The sequence below is a fragment of the Eublepharis macularius genome, chromosome 8, assembly GCF_028583425.1.
Source record: "Eublepharis macularius isolate TG4126 chromosome 8, MPM_Emac_v1.0, whole genome shotgun sequence".
Classification (NCBI taxonomy): Eukaryota; Metazoa; Chordata; class Lepidosauria; order Squamata; family Eublepharidae; genus Eublepharis; species Eublepharis macularius.
Genome location: NC_072797.1, coordinates 133500399 through 133527856, shown reverse-complemented (window position 1 = coordinate 133527856; position 27458 = coordinate 133500399). Strand labels below are relative to the sequence as shown.

The following is a 27458-nucleotide window of genomic DNA, read 5'->3' as shown; positions in this document are numbered from 1 at the left end:
GGAACTGATCTCTGTCACCTGGAGATTAGCTGTAATTCTGGGAGATCTCCAGCCACCACGTGGAGGCTGGCAACCCTAACCTGGTCATGCCCATAAAAAAGAATTCGGCTGAGCCATCAACTGCAACTGAGCACTAAAAATTAACTTTTCCAATCAAGTGAACAAGCAAAATTAAATCCATTTCAAGGGTGTACTTTTGAAGCTGCTGGGTCTATTCTTCTGTTTCCTCTGCTTTGTAAACTGCCCTGACCTCTTCTTGAGTCCATATTTGCCTCTAAACCCTGCCTAGACTCTCATTGCCTGTTCGGCCTCCTTGTACTGCAATGGTGCCCATTTCCCTAATTTCCACTTCTGTTCATAGACAAATCTCTAAAACTGAACAACCTCCAGGGCTATTTTTCTGCTGGCAGTTCTCAAAACTGTACCCCCCGCTCCTGGCCATTTCGGGCCCCAGAAATGGCCAGGATCGAGCGTGAATCAGCCTGGAATGGGCCGCTGCCGGGTGGGGCTGCTTCTGGCCTAAACTGGGCTGAAATGGGCGCAAAATGGCCTGGGGCAGGGAGGCGAGTGGACTCGAATCACAGGAGCGCTCCAGGGGGCGGCCACGCCCTGCACGATGATGTTACTTCCTGGAAGTGATGTCATCACGTGCATACCACTGAGTTCCACCACCCCTTTTTTCAGAAAACAAGCCCTGACAACCTGTGTGTGTGTGTGTGTTTATAAATATATAAAATATATAAATATATATATATTTATATATTTAAGTGAAAACTTCTAGTTCTGGAGACAAGTTGAAAGGAAACAAAAGATCAACTCTTGATAGTGTGGGTTTTTCCCCCAATTTAATTTTTAAAAAGGTTACATTCAATCAAAAAATATTCCGCTTATTTAAAATCAACAAATGTAAAACAGCATTAAAGAAGCATCTGTCAGATTTGAGGGTGAATTTTGATATACAATATAGTGCATTACCCCAACAAATTACTCCGTACAGTAATACATGTAGCATCATAAGCCACTGAAAACACAATGCCATTTTATGTCCATAGTAAAGTGCAATAAACAGGAAAGCGCAGAACCCTTGTTAGCTAGACGATGCAGTGCTTTTTTAGAGGGGTCTCTCTCTGCCACGTTTTTCTCAGATACAGAACGCTGAGCTCTTCCTGGGGAAGTTGCATCAAACTTTAGGCACAGCCAGGGCTTTTTTCCTGGGAAAAGAGGTGGTGGAACTCAGTGGGTTGCCCTCTTCAAAATGGTCACATGGCTGGTGGCCCCGCCCCCTGATCTCCAGACAGAGGGGAGTTGAGATTGCCCTCCGCGCCGCTCAGCAGCGCAGAGGACAATCTCAACTCCCCTCTGTCTGGAGATTAGGGGGCGGGGCCACCAGCCATGTGACCATCTTCAAGAGGTTCCGGAACTCCACGGAGGGCAATCTCAACTCCCCTCTGTCTGGAGATCAGGGGGCGGGGCCACCAGCCATGTGACCATTTTGAAGAGGTTCCGGAACTCCACGGAGGGCAATCTCAACTCCCCTCTGTCTGGAGATCAGGGGGTGGGGCCACCAGCCATGTGACCATTTTGAAGAGGTTCCGGAACTCCACGGAGGGCAATCTCAACTCCCCTCTGTCTGGAGATCAGGGGGCGGGGCCACCAGCCATGTGACCATTTTGAAGAGGTTCCGGAACTCCACGGAGGGCAATCTCAACTCCCCTCTGTCTGGAGATCAGGGGGCGGGGCCACCAGCCATGTGACCATTTTGAAGAGGTTCCGGAACTCCACGGAGGGCAATCTCAACTCCCCTCTGTCTGGAGATCAGGGGGTGGGGCCACCGGCCATGTGACCATTTTGAAGAGGTTCCGGAACTCCACGGAGGGCAATCTCAACTCCCCTCTGCCTGGAGATCAGGGGGCGGGGCCACCAGCCATGTGACCATTTTGAAGAGGTTCCGGAACTCCGTTCCCCCGCATTCCCCCTGAAAAAAAGCCCCTGGGCACAGCACACTTTGCCCTCCACACACGGCCGCCCTGCTGCAAGGCCTTGAAAGCCCTTCTATAAAGTTCTGCCATCAACATGGCCTTCCTGAGGCGTCCAGGGAAGTGCTCCATAAAATGGAGGCAAATGAAAAAGCTCACCACTGAGCCACGGCCAGTCACGTCCGACTACAAGAGAGGAGAGAGAGAAACCCCCGGTGCGATGACTTTCAATTTGTGGGAGTTTGCACTGATGGGCTTCTTGCCCTGGAGGAATTTATATTGCTTGAGCAAAGGGACTCAAGTTATAAACGAAATATATCCAGCTGTGGCTTAGATCCAAGAAGTCAGATATGCTCAAGGCGTAGCAATTCCACAGCTATCACAATAAAAGTACACCAAAGATCCTATGACAATGTTTCAGGAGGAGACAAACATGCTTCTTCTTCTTCTTCCAATACGTTGTCCCTTCGTCTGGACAGGGATGTTACGTGCTTGATTGTCATCAAAGCTATTCTAACAAAGATACGCAACACAAGGAAGGCAAATGGGACGATTATCTGCATGAGATGAAAGATATCGGCACTCAATTCACTGAGGACACAAGTCAGGAAGAAGGCAAGTAGGCAAACACAAGGGTAGAGAGCGAGCTTGGCAAACATAAAAGCATGTTCTTTGCCACCATACCTGGCATAAGGATGCAACGTCTCTCTTTCGTAGAACAGAGCGGCAACCCATATACCGAACTGGAAGATGCTAGCAAAAAAAATAGTAACACAACTGACCTGGATGGCTTCTATTTCATTGTGAGACTTCTTTGCAAAATTACTGGTCAGCTGGTAAGCAAGAGGGAGCCCTCCAATGAAAGCCAAGGAAAGGTTATTAAGGAGACCCATTAGTCGAGTCGTTTTCGTTACGTGAAGGAACAGTGAATGGTGGACAAACCAGAGAAGGCCAACAGTTACGAATGAGCCAAAGTAGGCAAGGAAATTTGGACCGTATTCATTCAAAGCACTGATGAGATTTCCGTGGTATTTCTCTTTAACTTCTTTAGCATCAGGAACATTATCTTCACTGTTGGTGGAAAAAATATCTTTATGCTACAGAGACAGGCATCAAGCTTAACTTTTAAATGATACTCTGAGAATTTCTACATAACATTTTGATGTTTATAAATAAATGCCTGTGAATATTATTTATGTTAAAAAAATGCAAAGCTAAAACCCAGGTAATATCATTCTTTTAGGACTAAACAAAATATCAGAACAGAGTGCAAGATTTTGATCTCTGCAGAACTCTTATCAGACTGGATGATTAAAAAAATTAAGGTGGAAGTAGGAAAAAATTACGTTTCAGGCTATGATATAATGGCCTTTGGCCTCCCTCTTCTGCAGCGCGTGTTGGAGGCTAAGTGAAATCCTAAACAGAATTACACCCTTCTAAGTCCTTCTGACGTCTACAAGCGTAGAATGGCGTGACTCTGCACATATTAGGTATGAGATTGTGCTCAGTTCAAACTTTAAATTCAGCATGTAGTACACGTGGCTCCAACTATGAGCTACTAACACTAAGCAAAGCTTTTGATTGCGTGAGGAAGAGATTTCCCACAGGGATAGGCTTGTACAATTTTCATCCTTGCTCAAGAGACAGGAGAGAGATTTTTAAACAGAGAGCATAATATTCCAATATGAAGGGTTAAGAGCAATGTTGGATGGAACTTCCACAAGATTGCTGAAGAGACTTACCATATATCCAGAATTAACAGGGTTGCTACAATAGCATAAACTCCATCCGTGAAGGCTTCTACTCTTTCCTTGCTCAGAGGTTCATTGAGATAAAAAGTAAACGACTCCAAAGGGACCTCCTCTTCTGCACCTGCAAGCCACAAGTATGCTTAATGAACCCATAGAGGCAATAATACCGCTCCAGACATTTAAAAGGAAGAAAACACCATTTTAGCTTATTTACAGTTTGTTTCGTTTGTATGCACTGGATCCGCACTGCAACCGCTTTGCTCATCACAGCGAAGTCTTCTGAAGGAGCCACCCTGCATACATGCCGTTCTGTGGCAGCTTTCAAATGACAGAGGTGTCTACCTGAGGTCATTAGAAAGGCCTACTCATGTTCATTGTTTCACAGAGTGCTCAAAACAGAGTTGCTCGAGAGGGCATTTGGGCAGAGAGAGTTCAGCTGTGATGTAACGGATCTCCTCAGGAGTTCACCTCTTTTAAAGATAATGTGGTGATCTTCCTTTCAGTTTTTCAATCCCAGCCCCCACGGCATTATGTTGTTTTACCAGGTACCTTTGCTGTTGGCAAAAGGGAAAGCTCGCAGCTCTGTGGGAAGGGATGGTTGAGCCCAGCAGCTGTGGCGGCAGCAGCCTCACCCGCTCCTTTTGCCCCTGCTAGCCGCCCGTCAGCTTTGGGCTCAGCTCTCTTCGGGCTCCTTTCACCGACTCTCTCTCTCTCGTCCTTCTGGCCCTGCCACTGCTGCTCTCACAGGCCCCCACGCCCAAGCTCCCAGAGGAAAACCCGAGCAAAGCAGATTTTTGCAAGAGACACTTGGTCCCTTGCAAAAATCCACTCAGCTCAGGTTTTCCTCTAGGAGCTCAGGGGTGGGGCCCGACTACACTTCCCAGGTAAACCTGCGGGAACCCGACACGTGAAGAACACATGCCGGGCATCTCGAGTAGTTTAGCTCTTGAGTGAGAGAATGATCTAACTAAATCAGGCAAGCTGTGTGGAAAGGCCTGAATGAACCTGTGTGAGCTGTTCTGTTAGGGAAGCCTTGTGTGGAAAAGTACTTTGTGAAACTGCATCTGCGTAAATACCTTAAGAAGAGCTAACTCTATTTAAACCACCGAGCTAAGAACTATTCTGAAACCGATATGTTTAACAAAACTCTGCAACTATCAAGCATGTGTACCTTCAAATAAAATCTACTTTTGTTTAAGAAAAGATCCTTTTTTACCTCACAACTGCCCTCACATATTGACCATTCTGTCAAGCTACTAGCTAAAACAAAGCCTTCCTATATTACAAGTTACAACAGGGAGACTTAAGGTGAAAGCCTTTGGTGACAGTGAAAAACTTCTATGGGAATCGGGGAGACAGCAATACACAGGGCACACAAACACAAAAAGGGAAGGTGTTCTTGAGGTAACTATTTGAGGTAAAGTAGAGAATACCAAAACTCTGTGTGAGTAAAAATCTAAGGAGCATGTAATAGGACCAGAACCCTCTTGAGGTATAAGTTTAAGGTAAAGTAAGGAGAAGCTGAATTTAAGGCCCCAAACCAAAAGTAAAACGTTCAAAAGGCTTAAAAACAAGTGAACCATTACATGGTGGATAAAAGAAAAAATATTACAAGGGAGATCACAAGGTAAGCTAAAATGATACACAACCTGTGCTGGTAAAACAGTTTATGGGAGTCTCATACTACAAGAGAGGATATGGGTCATGCCTAATGCCATTCAATCACGTATTTTCTGTTGAATGCTGACCAGACATCTGCACACCTTATTTTAGGATATAACTCTTCTGACAGGCTTATGTCAGGGGCACTGCCTAGCACCGAGGAAGGGGAAAAAACACATCCATTTATTCTGAATTTTTGTGTTCAATGGCTCTTTCAAAATCTATTTTGCCGTCACTGAAGAGGAGAGAAATCATAAAGTGCCCCCCCCCCCCACATAAGGTGAAAGTCCCAAATCCACATTCCACCTCAATCTCTGAAGTACTGCTGGTTACTTTTGGACATACTCACCAACAGCCTTGCTTTTAAACCATTTGGTTAGGTGATGGATATGTGGGAAAAATGTAATGAGACCTAGGAACACGTAAGACTGCAACGAAATAAGAGCATGTTTAGTGCATAGTAATCTTATATAGAGTTTTGTAGTAAAGAGTCCAGTAGCACCTTTAAGACTAACCAACTTTACTGTAGCATAAGCTTTCAAGAACCACAGTTCTCTTCATCAGATGCATGAAGGGTATGAAGAAACTGACCAGAGATATATAGGTGGTGAGGTGAGTGGGGAGAGGGTGCAGGGAGTGAAGGTCATGTAAATGTACATCAGTTACAAAAAGTCATGAAAGAGGTGGAGTGCACAATCCACCTGGGTGTGACCCCTCACTTCCATGGCAGAATCTGAATAGAATGCCTGAAAGGCAGTTACTTTTGGTAATGAGATAACCATTCATAGTCTCTATTCAATCCAAGTCTGACTGAGTCAAATTTACATATGAATTCCAATTGAGCAGTTTCCCATTGGATTTTGTTTTTGAAATGTTTCTGTTGAACTATGGTGACCTTTAAGTCCTCGATGGAGTGTCCTGGTAGATTGAAGTGTTCTATGGTTTCTGGATATTGCCATTTTTAATGTCAAATTTGTGTCTATTTATTCTTTTGCGCAGAGGTTGGCTGGTTTGTCCTATGTACAGAGCAGAAGGGCATTGTTGGCACATGAGGGCATATATCATGTTGGAGGATGAGCAGCTGTAAGAGCCAGAGATAGTGTAGTTGATGCCATCGAGTCCTGTAATTGCATTTCCTGGGTAGATATGTGGGCAGAGTGGGCATCCAAGTCTGTTGCAGGGTCTGGTACCTGTGTTGGTGACTTTATTAGCCGGTTCATGGTAGTTAGTGAGAAGTCGTTTAAGGTCAGGGGTCTGTCTGTAGACAAGGAGAGGTCTTCCACCCAGGGCTTGTGAGAGAGAGAGGCATCGTTTTCTAGGATGGGCTGTAGATCACTGATGAGAGCCAGTTTGGTGTAGTGGTTAAGAGTGCGGGACTCTAATCTGGAGAGCCGGGTTTGATTCCCCACTCCTCCACTTGAAGCCAGCTGGGTGACCTTGGGCTAGTCACAGTTCTCTGGAGCTCTCTCAGCCCCACCCACCTCACAGGGTGTTTTGTTGTGGGGATAATAATAGCATACTTTGTAAACAGCTCTGAGTGGGCATTAAGTTGTCCTGAAGGGCAGTATATAAATCAAATGGTATTATTACTATGATACATTGGATAGGTAGATAGTTTTGGATAATTAGATCGAGTTTGGATAGGTAGAGTTTTGGATAGGTAGACAGAGTTTGGATAGAGTTTTATGATATTCTGTCTGTGGTATATAACAGGATTAATATCTTGTCATATTACTTATGTATCTTGGCTGGCAAAGAACCTAACAAGTCTAGTTAGCTAGAGCCAAATGACTGATTCAACAAATGCAGCTGTTAAAAATAGACTGTGTTCCAGAGATGACATTTTTCAGTTCATGCTGTATGGTAATAAATATGCAAATATTGCAGTTAATCAAGATTAATGCACAGGTCTATGTAATGTGAGCCTCTAGGCAGGGCTGTCTATTACAGAATAATACTGCGGACCAACAAGGCTACCTGCCTGAAACTATCTGATAAGGCACAGTAGAAACTGCAGGTATGTGACCTGCAAATTGAATTTATATTAGCACCTTAACTCAACAGAACTACTGATTATTTACAAAACCCAGGTAGCAAATGACTATTCACATGCAGCGAAGGTTTGTGTAGCAATGTCCAGCTAAATGGAAAGAGGATCAATGTATTTGGTTTCTGGCAATAGCGATGTACCCTAGGATACCCTCCTCCACATCTAGTCAGTCCCAGGATAGTCAAGAAACTATGGTACCATAGGCAGCATCTTCATGTACAGAAGAAGCAGAAACTCTTTTAAATAAATAAAATACAAAATCCTGTATCCCAGAATTACTCTTTGAATAATGTTGCTGACCAAGTATTGGGAAAAAACAACAACAACAACATTTGATTTACATACCACCCTTCAGGACTACCTAACACCCACTCAGAGTGGTTTACAGAGTGTGTTATTATTATCCCCACAACAATCACCCTGTGAGTTGGGTGGGGCTGAGAGAGAGCTGTAACTCTGACCCAAGGTCACCCAGCTGGCATCAACCGGAGGAGTGGGGAATCAAACCTGGCTCTCCAGATTAGAGTCCTGCCGCTCTTAACCACTACACCTCAGTGGCAAATTCCATGCACAGCAGCTCAACTTCCCCCTCCTGAAGCAGCCCCCACAAATGCCATTCCTGGGGCATGAGAAACCCCCAGAAGAATATGAGGGAGGAATTGGAAGGCTGCTGCAGGAAGGGGGAACCGTCCCCTTCCAAGAACATGTGGATCTTTTGACAGGATCCAACCCACAGAGTGTAGCTTGTATCCAGCAGTGTGGTTTAATGTTTCAAGGCATGTGTCAGCCCTTTTAGTTGGACCCAGTTTGGGATTCCGAATTTAACTTACCATCGGGACAAAGAAGAATGAGAAGATGGCAGCAAAAAAGCTAAGTGTTGGTCCTCGTAGTATAATCTTCAAGATATGATACTTATAAAACGCTTGGTCTTCAGACACTTGAATTTGGTGATTAAGTAGATATGGGTGATGGAACCCATACATGACAATGACGGCCTGTAGTGGAGAAAACGTATCAGTACAATACCTTAAAAGTCATCCCAACAAAACAGTGATGCTTCCCTGCTCTAACATCCAGGAAGCAATTATAAAATGTAGACAAGATGGGGCCTGCTGCGTCAGCTGCAGAGAACCAGATCAGCAAAGCCCCGGGCTGTGTGTGGTTATGGTCAGCAACAATTTCCGTCGCCTTTCTTCCATGGGGATGTGGGGATAATTAGACTGCTTCTTGGTCTGTGCAGATATAAGATTTGGGACTCTTGGACACAACTAAGAGATCAAGATTGTGTGCACCCCCTCCTATAAAATCCTGGTTAAACTAGAGCCGCAGGTAACAGTAGTTGAAACCATTGACAAATATTAACTGGGTGAGGGGGGGACCTCTATTACTTAAGCGTTTTTTATCACCCTGGCAGGCAGGTAATGGCTGTTGCCAGTGGGAAGGAACAGATTTCAAAGTTTAATTGATATGAATCAAATGGTTTCTTGAAGTATAACATGCTATGAAGCATAATAAACCAAAAGCTATACATGCACATATATGTGTAAAATTTACTGCATTTATACACAGCTTTCCTTGCCAACGGGACCTAAAGCGACTTACAACATTTATTTATTCAGAATATTTCTCCATTGCCTCTTCAGAGTCCTTTTTGAGGCAGCTTACAATGAAAAACAACAATATAAAAAAACACAGCCGTTAATAAACAAGCCATTCTTCCCTTCTCTATTTTATCCACACAACAACCCTGTGAGTTGTTAGGCAGAGATTGCATGACTGGCCCAGGGTCACCCAATGAGCTTCCAGGGCAGGGTGGAGATCTGAACCCGCGTCTCTCAGATCCTCGTCTGCCTGTCTGTGGGCCTCCGCTCCCCGGCTGTCGGAAACAGAAGGGGGCGTCTCCCCCAGATTGCCCGCTGACTAGCGCTGGCCCAGGGTAGACCTCAGAAAAGGAGGAGAGGAGGGGGGTTCACAGCACCCACTTCCCTCTCTCTGCCCCTGTGTGACTAGACCTTCTGTCACATTGGGACTTCTCCCTGAGACAAGCCGCTCCTTCTTTCTGTACCGTCAGTTTGTCTACACACCCAACTACTCCGTGGGGCTTTGGCTCCCTGCTGGCCCATTTCCCTCCGTTCCACCCTGCTCCTGGCCTGTCAGCCTCGGGGACAGCAGAGCGGGCAGGGTGGCAACGTTAGCGGCAGGCCGGGGGGGGGGGGGGTTCTTGCTGCTGCGGGCCGGCCTTCCCCGGCCTCCGTGGCCCGCAGCGTTACTAGGACTGGTGGCCTCTGCCTCCTTGCTCCTCCTTTGGCCGGCCTCTTGCCCTCGGCGCCAGGTGTCTGGGTTGCTGCTTCCTCCCGGCTTGGCCTCGGCGCTCCTGGCCTTCTCCTGGGCCACAGAGGTAAGTCCAGGGGGCGGGGGGGGGGGGAGAGGGGTCCTCCACTCCCGGACACTGTCGAACCACTACATCACAATGAAGAGATTTTATCTGTTAAGAATGCTATAGAAAATAACGTGGTTGCATGAAGAAGAAATAACTGAAGCAATCCTCCAAAGTACAGCAATGTAATGTCTGAGGCAAACTAAGCTGTAGGGTCTATGCCTACCCGAAGGTGTGTCCAGAAAGCAGTTTTGAAAAGGCAAGCAAAGACACAATACACATAATTCACCTGCGCTTGCAATGCCAAATTGCTTCCTAACCTGCTCTCACTTGTCCACACTACAAAGAGCGGAGACTGCTGGATCAGCATGGTGTGTACAGCCTCCATGAAAGAGGTTGTATTGCGAACCCAGAAATACCTGTTTTGTTTGTTTCCAGAAGTGCTGAATGGAGGGCCCGGGAAGAGGCTGTCTGGACATACGCTGAACGTGGATACAGGCAGTGGAGTATCAAAGGGCTAATTCACACGTCACTCTCCTAACAAGGGAAGGCGCGTGCTCTGAGCTCCTGCCTGTGGGGATGCAGGGCAAGGCAATGACAGGTGAGTTCCTTAGGTCTCTGCTGCTCCCGTTCCCTCCGCTGGCGGCTGGTGCAAAAGAACTGAGCTCTTCCCTTGGCACTCCAAGGCAAGTTGAGGGGGACTTGAACCGGGCAGGGGGTTGGACTAGATGGTCTGTATGGCCCCTTCCAACTCTATGATTCTATTCTATGAACCAAATGAGATGTCATCAGAAAGGCAAAGTGTGCATCAGCCCTCAATCACCACTGCTGCCTGACTGACAGAATTACAACAACGGAATCAGAGCCAGTGTGGTGTAGTGAGCCAAAGTGCTGGGCTGGGATCGGGAAGACCCAGCTTTGAATCCCCCCTCTGCCACGGAGGCTCTCTGGGCAGCCTTGGGCCAGCCACACACTTTCAGCCTAAACTACTCCACAAAGTTGTTATGAGGATAAAATGGGGGAGAGGAGGATGTCCGGCCCTCAGAGTCCCCGCTGGGGAGAAAGATGGGTTGCAAGTGAAGTGAATATAGAAATGAAGAGAAAGGCGACCGTACCTGAACAATGCCGATTATAACAGCACAGCTACTAAACATGAAAATGCCAAATGGGACATCTGGAAAGGAGGCCATTAAGGAGAACTGCAAGGCAAAGGGTGAGGACAGTTGCATTCTCTGCGAGCCATTAAAGGGAAAATAAACTCATGCTCCACTTTTGAAAAAGTTCACATTTACTGGCTTGCTGCCCCTTCCTTTTATCTTCAGCTGGACCAAGGAATAATCTTCTAAACTTTACAAGTGAAGTCTGAAACACAGTGAAATGCTCTGAAATCCAAATATACTATACTCAATATACTCAAAAAGAAAAGGGATTTTTAAAACATTGACTTTCCTGTGATCCCATAATAAGCAAAGCAAATGCCTGTGTACAGCATTTTGCAAGAAACGAAGGGATGAGGAGTGTGGTTTCTGAAACAGTCTTTTATGCTCAAAAGCCGTCACAGGTCATTAATATAACACCATTTGAGTATCAATGAAAATGTCCTTATATTATCTAGCAGAGCACAATTTCAAGCCTGAGCAGATGGCAAACACAAGCTGCTAAAAACAAATAATTTAATTCAAGTTAAAAGTTTCAATCGGATCACAACAACCACAATCCTTCCCTCCCAAAACGATGGCCCCTGACTTGGACAACTTAGGACCACAACACCTTTGAATTATGCAACACAGAACGGCACTTTACTGAAACGCTGGTGTTTTCTATACAAAGACAGGCATGTATAATTTCCCTGTTGCTGCTGTAGCTGCCAATAGAGCACAGTGGCTATGTGCTCCACAGTTCCTCTGCCTCAGTCCTCTGGCCTTTTCATTTTAAAAAAAGCCCATGGTAATTGAATATAAATATATTTATACAAAGTTATAACAAAACATGTAACATGTTCTCTGAACTCTGAGCCTTTTTTTTTAAAGACTCTAGGCCCTTTTGTTGGGGTTATATATCTTTCCCCTTATATCTCCACAACAAAAGAGCAAGAGACTTCTTTTAAAATGAAAGGTGAGACTTCAGAGAACCTGTTACCCTCATAGTTATAATGTTTTATCAATATAATGATATTCAGTTACTGATTAAAACAACAACAGTCTTCCAGTAGTGGGGGGGGGGGAGGAAATGGCCACTGTGGAAAAAGTGGCTATTGTATGGGCAGGACCGGGAAAAATATGAACTTTCCTACTCATATGGCAGCCAGCAGGTTTTACTGTGATCTTTCCCAATACTTCAGAGTAAAGCATGTTTGGGAAAGATCAGGGGAAAACTGAAGAACCCTCGAAGGTGCAAGAATGCACCATCACGATGCTGCGATGAAGGAGGAAAAAACTCGCTTCCTAATGGCATCGAACCCAGGCCTCCCCCCTTCCTGGCGTCCAGACATCAAACGGTCCTTAGCATCCTACTCTTCTTGGCGATATTAATTTGACCGAGAGGAACAGTTTCAACAGACTCAGGCTAAGACATGCGAGCCAACAGTGTTCTGAATGCTACCCTGGGGTTGTTGGGACTAGTCTAACTGACTTCATAAAGTTTTTGGCTTGGAACAGTAAACTTTCTAGTTCTAAGGCTGGACTGCCTGCCCTAGGAGTGGGGAACAAGCATAGCATATTGGGATGGGATGAAGTAGGGAACAAATTAGAAAGCATGCTCCAAGTCTCTGCTGCGTGATTTTTTACACACTGTGTAAAAGTGAAAACATCACTATTTATTAGAGTATGCTTAGTATTACAGAACAAAGAAATCTTCAACATTTCAAGGAGACAGTAACTTCATCCTAGTGTCAGGCCCGGCTAGGGGATTCTTTCGGACTCTCTACTTCATCAAACACGGTTGTATGAGTTAAAGGTCTTTATTAGATATCCCTAGAAGTGCACTGGTACATAGTGATTGCCTGGAACGCTGAAGCAAAGTCTTCCCCGAGAGGTTATACCCCCAGTCCCCTCCCCCCAGTTCAAACAAGTCAGTTGAAGTCAGTGAAAGTCCAGAAAAAGATGGAAAGCTGAGTATCTCAAGGTTGGTTCCCACATGTTCCAAAATGTACTGATAAGACCTTTTAGCAAAGTGTAGCCAACATCCAGTGAAGGAAGAAAGCCACACTACAGGAAGAAAGCCCATTCCCCCCAGCAGATATACATCCACAATTATGGCAGGCAGCCTGGCTTGCCTGCCTGACACCCAGCACCTCAAGCCTTTACGTAGATTGACGAGTGGATTTCAGTTTGTGATGTCAGAGAGATATTGGGAGGTATTAACAACAACAACATTCAATTTATATACTGCCTTTCAGGACAACTTAATGGCCACTCAGAGCGATTGGTATTATGTATTGTTGAAGGCTTTCACGGCCGGAGAACGATGTTTGTTGTGGGTTTTCCGGGCTGTATTGCCGTGGTCTTGGCATTGTAGTTCCTGACGTGGTCTTGGCATTGTAGTTCCTGACACTGAGAGATCTCTGTCTTTTGGTGCTACACCTCTGAAGATGCCAGCCACAGCTGCTGGCGAAACGTCAGGAACTACAATGCCAAGACCACGGCAATACAGCCTGGAAAACCCACAACAACCATCGATTGGTATTATCTTCACAACAATCACCCTGTGAGGCGGATGGGGCTGAGATAGCTCTGAGAGAGCTGTGACTGACCTATAGTCACCCAGCTGGCTTCAGATGGAGGAGTGGGGAATCAAACCTTGTTCTCCAGATTAGAGTCCTGCTGTTCTTAACCACTACACCAAACCACTGCACTAAACTGACATTAGCACGTCATGAAATGTTGAGTAACTGTGGTTAGATTATTACATGTATATTAAACGATTCATATTTTTCATTTTCAAATCAGCCAGCTATTTTTGCCTTTATTAGATTTTTATTAGATATCCCCAGAAGTGCACTGGTACATGGGGGGGAATGAGCTTTCTTCCTGTAGTGTAGCTTTCTTCCTTCACTGGATCTTGGCTACACTTTGCTAAAAGGTCTTATCAGTACATTCGGGAAGATGTGGGAACCAACCTTGAGATATTCAGCTTTACATCTTTTTCTGGACTTTCACTTTCGCTTTTGTATTAGGATTCATCATGGCTTTTCCCTCTACACTTTTCAAAATTCTACCTATAATTCTTCCAATATCCCGTCCTCATCAGTTGAAAATAAACAAAGCAGAAACATCAAACATTTTTTAAAAATGCAGAATCCTTGCTTACCGTGTATGGCAAAAACGTAATCAGCATCATGCAGGCCTAGGAGAGGAAACAGTGATTTAACTGATGAAAAGTAGTCGCTTCCCAGGCATCTTAATACAACTTATATTCTCTACTCTTTCATTTTATCCTCACAGCAACCCTATGAGGTAGGTTAGGCTGAGGGTATGTGACTGACCCTCTGTCACCCAGCAAGCTTATATGGCAGAATAGTGGTTAAAACACGAGTCTCATAGACTCATCCTAGTCCGAGGTTCAACCAACCTCTTTGATTTTTAGAATTTTGAGGAAGGGTGGTGAACACAATTTCAAAATGGCTGCCTCAGGAGGCAGAGCTGCTATAGGAATCGGAGGAAAATGTAATACCTCCCTCCTCGCTTTACAGCTGTGGAAAGAGAAGTAAGGGCAGATGCCATTGTGGGATTAGCAAATTTATATTAATCATATAGCTGTGATATTAAGCTAGCAAGAAGCTTAGGATGGATTCTTTATGTTTTAAGTAACTGGTCTCTGTCTTTTAGCCACCCCCGCCCCCTTTCTCCCTGGTTGCACATGAGAAGAGAAAATCTGGCCTTGGACAGATAACTGAACATTCTTGGGATGCAGAGGCAGAGACAAAGGGAGAATTATAAGTTTCCCCTCCCTCCTCTTTGGAGGAAGAGTGTGTGTGTGTGAAAGTAACGAGTGACTACTGTGAAGAATAAAGCTGTCGCGAGAGTGAGAAATGGAGAATAGCCTATCCATAGGTGTAAAGAGATCACGTTTTGTTTGAATGTGAGTTTCGTTTCTCCAAAATGATGTCATGAGCCCTTAAAAGAAGCATGTTCTCCTTTGTTCGGTGGTACATTCTAAGCTCATTTTGTAAGCTGGTACCCTATATTTGCAAATATACTCTGTTACAACAGCCCTTGTCTGTCTCATCTCTCTTTTGCTCAGAAGATTGGAAGGGGCAAAGGGAAAGAGCACTTTTTTGTGCAACACCATGGTGCCCATGAGCACTACGTTGGAAAACCCCACCTTGTCCAGTACTCTAACCTGATTCTCAACTAATGGCCTCTTTACATTTTAGTGTCACGGTGAAGAAGTGTAGCTCCTTTTTGCATTGTGAAGCCTTAGACCCCAGAACTTGCTGAAGAAGTCTATACTGCAGTTTCTCCCAAATCAGGTTTGTTCCAGTTTTGGGAAAAGACAAGGTGGGTATGCGAAAAAGCCAAAGATATTCCAGGGCTCTGAACTTTGCCTGTATGGTACTACAGCGGCCATGAGGTAATGTAAGAAGGAATCCTTAAATGACAATACTATACTGAATGATGGACTCTTTTGCCCTCAGGCTCTTCTCAAACCTAGGCAGAACCAGCCGTATTGATGTCAATTGGCCTTCCAGTTACTCACGGATAGGACGGCGTCCTCAGATCATTTTCGTATTTCTTGCCTTAGACCACAACAGTTACTGGGCCTAACCCAGTAGGGAGTTTTCTTACGCAAGCCCCACTAAAATGAACGCGTTCCTGTGCAGCCCCCATTCATTTCACTATACTGGAGAACTTTCTGCAGGGCTGCTTTAGTGCGCACTGGGCATTGGCTCGATCAATTATGGGATTAATATCTTAATAGTTTTAAAATGTTCATCTCTTTTACATTTTAAACTGAATAAATGATGGAACAAACACTGAACATGTAAGAGGGGACAGCAATGTTCTAAGCCATTCTGAGGAGAAAATGCAAAATGCATGCATGCACTTAGTTAAGCTTAATGTTATTAGTCAAGTTTAATGTTATTTAGCCATTTGGGGCCAAGACACTTGAAGGACCATGTCCTCCTGGATTCTTCAACCCACCAGCTAAGATCTGCCCCTCAAACCTTGCCCCTCTGCCCCCACCTTCCAAGGCGAGGTGGTTGGGGAGTAGAGACAGGGCTTTTTTTGTGGTGGCACCTCACTTCTGGAATACCCTCCCCCTTGAGGACTGACTGGTGTTTACGTGTCTTTTAGGCACTAGGCCTAAGCTTGGTCGTTTTCACACGTCTTACCTGCCGCCGGAACATCATGCAAAACACCCGGGAGACAGCGTCTTCTTGTGTGAAATCGCACCAGGAAGATGCTGTAATCCACGAGTTTTGCGTGAAATTGCGTCTTCCTGGAGCAATTTCACGCAAGAAGACGCTGTCTCCCGGGTGTTTTGCATGATGTTCCGGCGGCAGGTAAGACGTGTGAAAACGACCAAGCTTAGGCCTAGTGCCTAAAAACCGGTAAGGTAAGCACCAGTCAGTCCTCAAGGGGGAGGGTGTAATGATTCCAAGTAAATGTGTGCATGTATCTTTAAATGCTTGATGAGATAGGTGAAGAGTGGGGGGGTGGAGATGGATGAGTGATATGATTGGTTGATGACTGAGAGGGTGGGCGGAGCGAATGCAGTTTGAGACCGAGAGTAGAGAGAAAAGTGGCAGTCAGAGGAAAGCAGGCTAGCTGTGTTGCTGCCTGAATATGCTGAAGTGTTTATGAGAGAAATATAACCTGTGTGGAGCCTGAACTGAGCATGTTTGTGAAAGGACACTCAGTCAGGGAAAGAGAGGCCAGCTGTGTGAATGAGAGTAAATGAAGTAACTTTAAGAACCGAGAACTACTTTTATGAAACCAATACGCTTCTTGAAAAATAAACATTTATTTTGTTTTGTTATATCCCAGTGTAGCTGTCCTTGCTATATCCCATTCATATCCTCAGGGCCACACAGAACCACGAAGGAGCCTGACGCTTAAACACGTTACCAAAGGGGAAATTTGAATAAAATATTTTGGAATAATATATTCCTGGTGGCAGCAAACTACCCAGAGGGTGTAAGGGGAAGATTAAAAGAAAAGTCTACCCCAAAGAAAGTACAGGTCATAACAGAGGGTATTCCAAAAGTGAGGTGCCACCACAAAAAAAGCCCTGTCTCTACTCCCCAACCACCTCGCCTTGGAAGGTGGGGGCAGAGAGAGCAAGGCTTGAGGGGCAGATCTCAGCTGGTGGGTTGAAGAATCCAGGAGGACATGGTCCTTCAAGTGTGAAGACGGCCCTTATCTTTTTTTACCCAGGCTTTTAATAGGGGCTTTATCTTTCCAGCCTCTTTAATGGTCTGCTTCTGAGCTGAGGCATGTTTAATAAAGAGCGACGTGTTGTTTATGTCCATGGGCTTATTTTAATGGCTTGTCGTTTTTATATCGATAATTTATTATTTTAATTGTAAACCACTTCTAGCAGGACTCTGAGGAGGCAGCACAGAAATCTCCTAACAGTCACACTTACCAAATTTAAAAGTGCAAGGACATCATCTATGAGTTCAATCACTTGGAAAAGTCTGCAAAGAGAAAGAGAGAGCACACGCGCCATTGCTGATCCTCTGTGATACAAGAAACATAGGAACTCTAACAGACAGACAGACATATCTTACAAACATGTAGGCTTTAAGAACCACAGCTGGGATTGACTATACAGAGTGTCAGTCCCTGGCATGTAGATCCCCCAAGTCCTCCACAGCAAACACACAGGTGTATTGGTTGAAGTAACTTTATTAGAGATCCATCAAGTTCAAAAAGTGACGTAACGGAGATTGGTAGTGTTAGTTATAGGGAAGGTTCCCACCCTCAGGACAGTGACGGTTAAAGTTCTGGCACGAAGGAGCCAGGGGGGTTGAAGGGGAGAAAATAGGTTTAGGCTAGACAGAGCAAAGAATGAAATAATCTCAGTTCCCAAGAAGGATACATCTCGAGCCGGCTGCAGCCGGCATTCAAGGACACTTGCTCGAAGCGGCAGGGAAAGAGAAAGTAAATACTTGCAAAATAACCCACTGGCTTAGCATCAATAAGAAACTTCCCAGGCCCTCAGAGGATCAGCACATAACACAGAATACGTACATGGCAGATATGCAGGATGGCATATATGACACAGAGACTCAGTTTCAATCCAGTTCTCCTCCCAACCTGCTGTAGCACAGTGGTTAAGTGGTTCGGCTGCAAATCAGCACTCTACTGGTTTGAATCCCACTACTGCCATGAGCTTAGTAGGTGGCCTTGGGTCAGCCACTCATCTCGGCCCCAGCTCCCCAGTTATTATTGTAGGGAAAACAACAACACTGACTTCTTCACCACTCTGAGTGAGGCACTCATCTATCTAGATGAGAGGTATATAAGGGTGGCGGCGGCGGCGGCTGCTGCTGCTGTTAACAACCTCTGGCTGCCAATTTTTCTATACCCTGCCATGGGAGTGCAATAGATAAGCAAATAACAACCGAAATTCAGAAGCCACCCTCTTGAAAATGGCACTGGTGAGAACCAGAATATCCAGGCAAATATCACCAGCATGTGCCCACAAATCTGCTTGCTGGCTTTTTAAGGATCCTGGTGAACATCTCCTCCCACAAGTAATTGCTTGACCTACACCTGGGACAAGCTGAGTGCAACGAAGAGGCAGCAGCAGCGGAGGCCAATGAAGGTCAGACAAGAGCTGCTGGGTGGAAGGCAGCAGCTGCTCCGAGACAGGGTGGGGCACATGGGAAGGCAGTGGCAGCATAATGGCTTTAAAGGGGTAGACTGAGTGGGTGAAGGGAACTGTGCTTGTGTGAAAACTTGTTTCCGGCAACAGAGGAAGACTTGACGAATATCACTGAGCCCAGTGAGTCTCTACCTCCCACGGAAAGCACTTATTTTATCCAGCCCCCCTCCACCATCTCCTGCATTGGAACCACAGCAAGAAACAGGATGACTCTCTGCTGCTGTTTATCAACGTTCCTATGTCAGTGAGAGATGCTCGTTTCTTCATCAGCTCCCTGCACTTGCCAACAAATTGCTTAGGTAAGAAATAGCAGGTGTCTCTCCTTGCTCCATGCCTTCTCTAAACCCCAGCACACATCAGAATTAACCTCACTTTCCACCCAAGCCTTCTGTGCCTGCCAGAGAGCAGAAGGGAGGAGTTGGTGTCTGCAGGGGTCATTTCGTAGAAAAAGAGCTGGAGGAACTCATTAGCATAACTTATTAGCATATGCCACATCTCTTGACATCATCGGAAGTGTGTTATTAGTATAACTGATTTGCATATGCCACACCCCCTGACATCACCCATCCTGGCTGTTTTGGACCCAATCCTGGCCATTCAGGGCCGAAATTGGGCCCAAAAGGGCAAAAGGGGGCTGAAAATGGCTGAAAAGGGGCCCAAAATGGTCAGGATCAGGCCACTGATGAGCGGGAGAGTGATCCAACACCCGTCAAGAGGCCCGATCTGGGCCGTTTCAGCCCCAATCCAGGCCAAAACAGGCCCAAAATGGCTGTCAGGTGGGCGGGGCCACCTGACATGTGACCTCTATGGGGAACTGCCGGAACTGCGCTCCTGTGCTTTTCCCCTCAAAATGAGCCCTGGGTGTCTGACTGATAAACCAAACCAATATATATGGACCCCTGATCACCAACATTTTAAGGTATTCTCAATCCATTTCTTTCTCGCCTGTATTTAACTTTAGTAGCTCTCGCTTGAGACAGCATTCCCTCCCCACCCCACCCCAGAAATGGTGGCCACTGTCGAGAACTGAATTACGCCTATTCTTAACTCTCTCTCTCTCTCTCTCTCTCTGTGTGTGTGTGTGTGTGTGTGTGTGTCAGCCTCATTACTAAGCAGCACGAATGCCTACATGCACAAAATAGCCAGTATCCTAGGCTCGTCTGCAATCTTAACAAATCTATACGCGTGCAAGGAGAAAAGGGGAGAATCACACACACAGCTGGACGGGCTTTGGAAGAGGTCTCTTCAGCCACTCACATGGCCGAACAGGCAAGCTACTTTTCCATTTAAAATAGGCTTGTCTATTCAGCTGTGCATCCTGCGGCAGAAAACTTTAATGACTGGTGGCAACACTCTTCTTCCCATTACAGTGTCAGCTTAATGAGCAATTTCCCGTTCCATTTGCCAGGACAGAGTGGCCTAGCCACAGTGCAATTCTGCTTCAGCTTTTGACAACTGACTCTCCATTCAGGCTTGGCTATGAGCCAGTAAAAATATTCACTGATTGGCAGCAAATGGTGTATTGATGAGAGAGCTGAACTTGGAAGAGCCAGATTCAAATCCCTTCTCTATCATGAAACTCAATGGGTGACTCTGGAGGAGCTACTCTCCCAGCATAACCCACCTCACAGGGTTGATGTGAGGATAAAACGGTGGATTGGCGAGCGCTGTATGCCCTCCTGAGCTCCTTGGAGGAAAGGAAGGATAAAAATATTCAAAGGAAATAGATTCAGGACAAACAGAAGAATGAGAGCCAGTTTGGTGTAGCGGTTAAGAGCGGCAGGACTCTAATCTGGAGAACCCAGTTTGAGTCCTTACTTCTCCGCTTGAAGCCAGCTGGGTGACCTTGGGTCAGTCACAGCTCTTTCAGAACTCTCTCAGCCGCACCCACCTCACAGAGTGATTCTCATGAAGAAACAACACACTGAGTGGGTGTTAAGTTGTCCTGAAGGGCGGTATATAAATCCAATATTGTTTATTATTATTATTATTATTATTATTATTATTATTATTATTACTTCTCCACACCGTGGCAATCTACTGCTACAAGATGACATGATGGCCCCTGGTTCAGAGGGCTTATAAAAAGGATTTGACATACAGGATAGGTCTGTTCAGTACTGTTAGCTAGTACCTTCTGTCCAAGAGGCAATACAGTACTGAATAACAATTCTTTGGTTGTAAACAATAATGTTCCTTTGATGCCCTGCCTGTGGGCTTCCCTGAAACAGCTCGCTCACCTTTGTGGGAAAGAGAACTGCATGAAACCTTTAGTCTGATTCCACAAGCCAGCTTAAATTCTTATGATCATTTGCACTTAAATTTTGAACCATCTGTTAACGATAGGATGTTTTGGAGGCCTTTCATTCATAGGGCCGCCATAGGTCGGAGGCAACTTGATGGCACATAATGCAGACACATAGGATGGGGGGCAGATGGTAGGTTGGAAGGAAAAGAGGAGGAAGCAGGAAGAGGCGGGAACATGGTGGTTGCCAGAAGGAAAAGAGGAAATCGTGTGGGGAGGGAATCCAGGAGAAACTGAGGTGTCTCCTGCAAGTTGAAGGTTCCCAACTGCACAACTGGGCCTGGCCTGGCAGTCTGCAGTGCACAACTGGGCCGTAGTTTTCCCAGGTAGAGGCTGCCATGGGGAGGGAAGGAGGGGAAGCCGAAGCCGGGGCGAGGCAAATACTTAGTAGGCCAACTAGAATGGAGAAGGAGGGAAGGAAGCAAGAAAAGCGGAGCATCTATGGGAGCTTTCAGGGAAAGAGGAAACAATGGGGGAGAGGACAATGAGATGACCCACAAGTCTTGGCGGACCCCCTGCTTGTGCATTCCTAGTTGCATACCTGACGTGAGCCGCCCAAGCCACTGTCACTATTAAAAATGTCATCAGATAAACAGCAATTTTGGTGGCTAGGAGCTGCTGAACGCTTTCATTGAGTTTCTGAAACAAAGCACAGCAGTTGTCAAATAAATGCATGCCATTTATCACAGAAGATATTATTGAAACTTAAGACTGTGCAATTGCTTTTGAGCAGAAAGCAAAAGTGCAGTGCAAAACCATGTCCATAAATGGGAGGTTTTCCATCTATAAATATATCCATTCCATCAATACATTCTCCCCTCTAGTTTTTCTGGGCATATAAACTAGGGGCAGTGCTCTCTCTCTCTCACACACACAGCCACAAAGCAATTGCAACAATAAATCTGTTAGCCTTTTCAAAGCTATGGGTCTCCCTCGACGTTTTAGTCTTATTTCTGAACCACAGCCTTAATCTTTAGGGTTGTAGATAAAACCCTGGAACAACCGCGGCAAAATGTTTAATTTGGCCTCTCTACTGCGCTTCACGGAATATGCAGCTACAAGCTGTGTATCTTCTGAGGAGCTGTTCTCAAATATGTATATCATCTTTAGGTCTTCAGTGCCCCAGATATGATGAAAAGTGCTCTGCTAGCTCAGTTTTCCCTGTTAACAAGGGCTCTGGGGATCCTATGCAACAGCTCAAAAGTCGTTCTTCAGTGAGTGGAGCAATGACCATCTGATACATTTGTTAATTCTAGCTCGGTAGCTTGTACTGGAGACCACAGCGATGAACAGAGTATTTGAAAAAAGGGGAAAGACAATGTGGTGCCAAGCAGTTTGGCCAGAGAGGGCCACTCTCCAAGTAAAGAACTGTTGGCTCCCTCTCCCAAATACAGGATGAAAGTATGTCCCCAAACGAAGTCCAAAGAGATTACTTCTCAAGAGAAGAAGACAGGCAGCAGGAGAAAACAAAAAAATACGGTTAAGGAAATGACATGACTTGAGGATCTTGTCATCCTTGGCTTAAACAAGAAGCTGGTCCTAAATTTGAACGGGATATTTTAATGTCTTGTTGTGATCATTGCTGCTACATGACACTCCCCACCCACCCCCCACCCCCTGTACTGGAACAACATATTACAGTTTCAAAGTACGAAGGTATTAAACTGAATATACAATCAATACAAAACACACAGTACCTGATCAGGATGTATTTTTGTATGAGCCACTGGCAAAATCTGCAACAGAAGAGTCATACAATCAAATGATATACACAGTTTTTCTTGCATTGGAAGTGCAAAGACAGAATGGTACTTCAGAATGGGATGTACAAAAATATTTGATTTAAACAATTTGATTTTTAAGAACTAGCACAAAAATTCATTAGAGATTACAAATTATTCCAGTTTAAGGTTACAGGCAGCTACATTAGCAAGACAGATCTTCGACATTTATCTCCTTTAAATTACAGTTCTAGAGTTCTTCAAAACTGTGGTGTAACAACCAACATTTCTAAAATTGCTAGTTTTCCCACTACCAGCTGCCTCATCCACAACACTGGAGAGAAGAAAAAGAATGTTTGAGTCAAGTGAAAGACATCTGAAAAGTTCCTAAGGATGCACACACAAATTCATAATGCTATTTTCAACATGCTTTAGCCAACCTGTGCTAAATTACAATCAACCCCACGGACAGAGAGCCAGAATAAAGTTCTAGACTTGGAGCAAGGTGGCCTTAGGTTTAAGTCCCCATTCACCTTAGGGTTGCCAGGTCCAGGTAAGGAAATTCCTGGAGATTTTGGGGGTGAAGCCTGGAGAGGGCGGGGTTTGGGGAGGGGCCTCAGTGGGGTATAATGCCGTAGAGTCGACCCTTCAAAGCAGCCATTTTCTCCAGGGGAACTGATCTCTGTCATCTGGAGATCAGTTACAATTCCAGGAGATCTCCAGCTACCACCTGGAAGATGGCAACCCTAAATTACCTTAATGTCCCCTGAACAACCTCTGGCCAGTTAAGCTCTTGCAGCCTAATTTACTTTACAGGGCTGTTGTATGGATGTAGTGGAATAACCATCCCAAGGCATGCCACGCTGCAAGAAGGGCAGGATACAAAATGGTCTGAAAAGGCACAATTTTCTGGCAGAGTACCACACGCGAAAGTAACAGGCCGATGTCCCAAGGAAGGTACAGTCAAAACTATGGCCGCGGGTGGCATACACTGTAATACCAAAAGAAATAAAGTGAAATTACGTTTGCGAATGAAGCAGGGCTCCTCATTTTTTTAGGTTAGTGTAAATGCAGCACCAAACTAATGAATGCCGAGTTCAACAAATGTTATGATGTGCCATGACATAAACAGCCAAGCTTAATATCTGCAGCTGCCTGGTACGGAGCTGGTAACTTATCAGTCTTGTCAGTATGTAATGTTTAATTTCTTCAGAATGGGAAGGGGGGGGGGGGTCTGGGGCCATATCTCTTTAGCCTAAAAGCTTTAACATTCAAGGGCGGCACTGCAGCTAGGGCAGGGCTGACGTGTTTATCTACTGCTACAAAAATAAACAGGAATCTAGCAGCATATTAATTTTAATTTAATTAATTAAATTTCTAACCCGCCCTCCCCACAAATGGACTCAGGGCAGGTTACAACATTGTTAAGACTACAATAACAACAAATATAGTATAAAATTAATAATACAAGTACAAAATATAATTTAAAACCATATCCAACAGCAGCAAAAATTTAAAACTATACACTTCTTTATTCCAGTATTTTATTCTAGTTTTCACAAACTAGAGCCTGCATCTGAAGGAGTTCTTGTCCATGAAAGTTTACCCTGGAATAAAATGTCAAGTCTTGAAAGTTAGGGACCACAGATTTCACCACTCTGTTGCCTTGCGTACTATCTGTTGCTTTAAATATGCGCTCCTATGAGCTACCTGCGCTTCATGTGGTCTAATGTTAGTCCCAGAATTGCTTATGCTCTGTTTCAGCATTTCTTCAACTCTGTATTGGATTCTTGCTAATGCTGTCTTTGTAAACTTGTATTTATTTATCCTATGGCATCGTTGATGGAAATGTCCTTGATACTGAGTGTACTAATCTCACACTGTGTAATCTGCCTTGAGTCTCAGTGAGAAAGGTGGACTATAAATGACATCATCATCATCATCCCACCACCTGTTTATTTTTGCTGCGCAGTATGAAGTTTGCACTGGACTAAAATTATGTTGGTCTCGAAGGGGCTGCTCGTCTCCTGTTTTGCTGCCGCTAGGGTTAGAGGCAAAGAAAGGGCACTCTGTGTATGCTCAGAAAGGCGCTGTGGTCACCACATTTTTAAAAATAGGGTTCTGGTCATTGCCGGTTGCTAGGTCCAATTCCTGGAAATTTGGGGGGGTGGAGCCTGGGGAGGGCAGGGTTTGGGAAGGGGCCTCAGCTGCCATATAATGCCATCGAGCCCTCTTTCCAAGCAGCCATTTTCTCCAGGGCAACTGGACCCCGTTGCCTGGAGATCAGTTGTAGTTCTGGGAGATCTCCAGCCACCACCTGGAGGCTGGCAACGCAGGGCAGCTGCATGGCAGGAAAAGTTTAGCGACTGAGCCCCTCCCCCCCAGTCAAAAAGCCACTTTCCCCCTCGGAGTCTCGAAAAACCAGTTGAATGGCTGCCTGCGCGCCCGCCCCTCCACTAGGCTGAGAGGCAGCAGCCCCGCTCGGGCGCGGCCCACTCACCATGACGGTGGCGATGATGGAGAGCAGCGCGTCGCTATAGGCCAGGAGCCGCTGCGAGGCCTGAGTGCCGCCGCCCAGCTCGCCCAGCGCCCGGGCCCGGCCGAGGAGCAGGGGCGGCGGCGGCGGCGAGGGGCCAGCCGCGGCCTCGCCGGCTTCGGCCATCTTCGGACGGGCATGAGCCGAGAGGCGCCGCGCCGACCCGGCCAGGCTGAGGAGGAGTGGCCGCCCAAGCCTCGCCTCCGGCCCCGGCGAGCCCGCCCCGCTTCGGAGGGCGGGAAGGGGCTTCCCCGGCGACGGGATGAAGGCCTCGGGGAAAGCAGCCCAGCGGGGAGAGGCGCTGGTGTTATTGCTGCCGTGTATAGTCCGCCTGTCTCGCTGAGGCTCAAGGCGGGTTACGAGGTGTGAGGTTAGTACCGTCGTTCTCCTGAATGGGTCCACGGCATTTCAATAAACAGTGCCATAGGATAAATAAATGCACGTTTACTCACATTTCTGCCCGCCTGATCTTGCTTTCTTTAGTATGTATGTATGCCATTTATAGTCCACCTTGCCCCCTGAGACTCAAGGCAGATCACACTGAGATTAGTTCAGTCAATATCAAAGACATTTCAATAGATAATGCTAAATAAATAACTAAATAAGTGCAAAAATGCAAGTTTATTCAAATTTCTGCACTCCGGACTTCCTTCCTTCCTTTTTTTCTTTCTTTCTAATCCGTTCGTGAGGCAAGTTTACCACTTTAGCCTCCCTTCCTCATTTGAGCTTCATGGCAAGCAGGGATTCGAACTGGGGTCTCTCTGGCCCTCTTTATTTTATTTGTATTTATTGCTGTCATTTATAGTCTGCCTTTCTCAACGAGACTCAAGGCAGATTACATAGTGTGTGATTAGTAGACAACATCAAGGACATTTCAATGAACAATGCCATAGGATAAATAAATTTCTGCAATCTGGACCTCCCTCCCTCCTTTCCTTCCTAGTCTGCCTGTCTCACTGAAACTCAAGGTGGATTACATGGAGTGAGATTAGCACAGCTAATATCACGGACATTTCAATAAACAACACCATAGGGTACATAAACACAAGTTTACAAAGACATACTGTTAGCAAAAATCCAATACAGAGTTGAAAGAATGCTGAAACAGAGCATAAGTAATTCTAGGACTGACATTAAACAACATATAACGACCCAGTAGGACCATACTTAAGGCAACATGTAGCACAAAGGAGCACATACTTAATGCAACGGATAGGACATAAGACAACATGGTGCTGAAGTCTATGGTCCCTAACTTGTTAGTAAAGCATTTCTACGAGACCCCCTCCCTACAATACAGCTCTCCTATCTGAATCAAAAGCCCTTTTGAATAATTGAGTTTTACATCATTTGCAGGGGGAGACTCTGAAACACACCTGTTATAAAGACAAAAATGACCCAAAACTGTGTGCAAGCTTTTGAGTTTCCAGGACCGTTCACTAGACTGGGAAGGAGGAAGAAAACGAGAGCTGGAAGCAACTGAGCTCAAGACAGGAGTCACCTTAGTCCAAAGCACCCCCAACACCCTCACCTGCACACCACGATGTAAATTCCTTTATTTATTTACTTCATTTATACCCTGCCTTTCTCCCCAATGGGTACCCAAGGGGGCTTACATAATTCTCCTGTTCTCCTTTTTATCCTCACAACAACAACCCTGTGAGGTAGGTTAGGGTGAGCAAGTGTGACTGGTCCAAGGTTACATAGTGAGCTTCCATGGCAGAGCAGGGATTCAAACCCGAATCTCCGAGATCCTAGTCCAGCAATCTAAGCACTACACCATGCTGCCTCTCTTATTAAGTCTATCCAAAATGACACAAAACTGTGCGAGCTTTAAAGTTCTCTAAAACTCTTGTTCAGGTTGAGTTTTAAAAATGGGAGGAGGGTAGATCTTTTAAGCCACATACTAGCACGGATTTCCTGTTTGGCAAGTTTGTGAAGCCTTTTATTTACTCCTTTTTATTTATTTATAGTCCACATTTCTCACTGATACTCAAGGCGGATTACACAGTTTTATGGACGATGTCGATTTAGAATATAATCAAGTGTCGCTTGTCAATACATGTGAGATTCCTAGCAGCTGCCTGGGGTACTTTCAGGTCAAAAAAGTGGTTCAGAGGAGAAGGCTTAAGCTGTATCTCCTCATGTGACATGGTTCAAGTTTGAATCAACAGTATAATATTAAAGTTACAACATTCAAAATCTATTGACTTGAATGGATTTAGGTGCAATTCTGTCCCTTGCG

At 45.4% G+C, this 27458-nt stretch overlaps 1 protein-coding gene and 1 pseudogene across 3 annotated transcripts; one reads left to right on the top strand and one right to left on the bottom strand.

The window, feature by feature from the left end:
• Positions 1 to 932: 932 nt before the first annotated feature.
• On the bottom strand, positions 933 to 25578 carry TMEM175 (transmembrane protein 175). Of its 3 annotated transcripts, none has more exons than XM_054986830.1 (11): positions 25178 to 25578; positions 22654 to 22692; positions 21498 to 21595; positions 17407 to 17458; positions 14125 to 14160; positions 10932 to 11015; positions 8270 to 8434; positions 5739 to 5817; positions 3719 to 3848; positions 2759 to 3047; positions 933 to 2533 (listed from the first exon to the last, which is right to left on the bottom strand). In XM_054986830.1, exons 1-11 carry the CDS (start codon positions 25337 to 25339, stop codon positions 2381 to 2383), a joined length of 1287 nt encoding a protein of 428 aa, XP_054842805.1. In that variant the 5' UTR covers positions 25340 to 25578; the 3' UTR covers positions 933 to 2380. The 3 variants fall into 3 exon arrangements, with proteins under 3 accessions (XP_054842805.1, XP_054842803.1, XP_054842806.1); XM_054986831.1 differs by having other exon boundaries at positions 2413 to 2533; positions 2661 to 3047; XM_054986828.1 differs by having other exon boundaries at positions 933 to 3047.
• A 1172-nt stretch (positions 25579 to 26750) lies between these two features.
• LOC129334618 (S-adenosylmethionine synthase-like) overlaps positions 26751 to 27458 on the top strand; it is a 31726-nt pseudogene continuing 31018 nt past the window's right edge.

Coding starts and splice junctions, on each gene's coding strand:
- TMEM175 (XM_054986828.1), bottom strand. CDS start 25,339: ATGGCCGAAGCCGGCGAGGCCGCGGCTGGCCCCTCGCCGCCGCCGCCG. Junction 21,596..22,653: donor CAAAAATACATCCTGATCAG/GTACTGTGTGTT, acceptor GCTTTGTTTCAG/AAACTCAATGAAAGCGTTCA. Junction 14,161..17,406: donor TCCTTGCACTTTTAAATTTG/GTAAGTGTGACT, acceptor TTCCTCTCCTAG/GCCTGCATGATGCTGATTAC.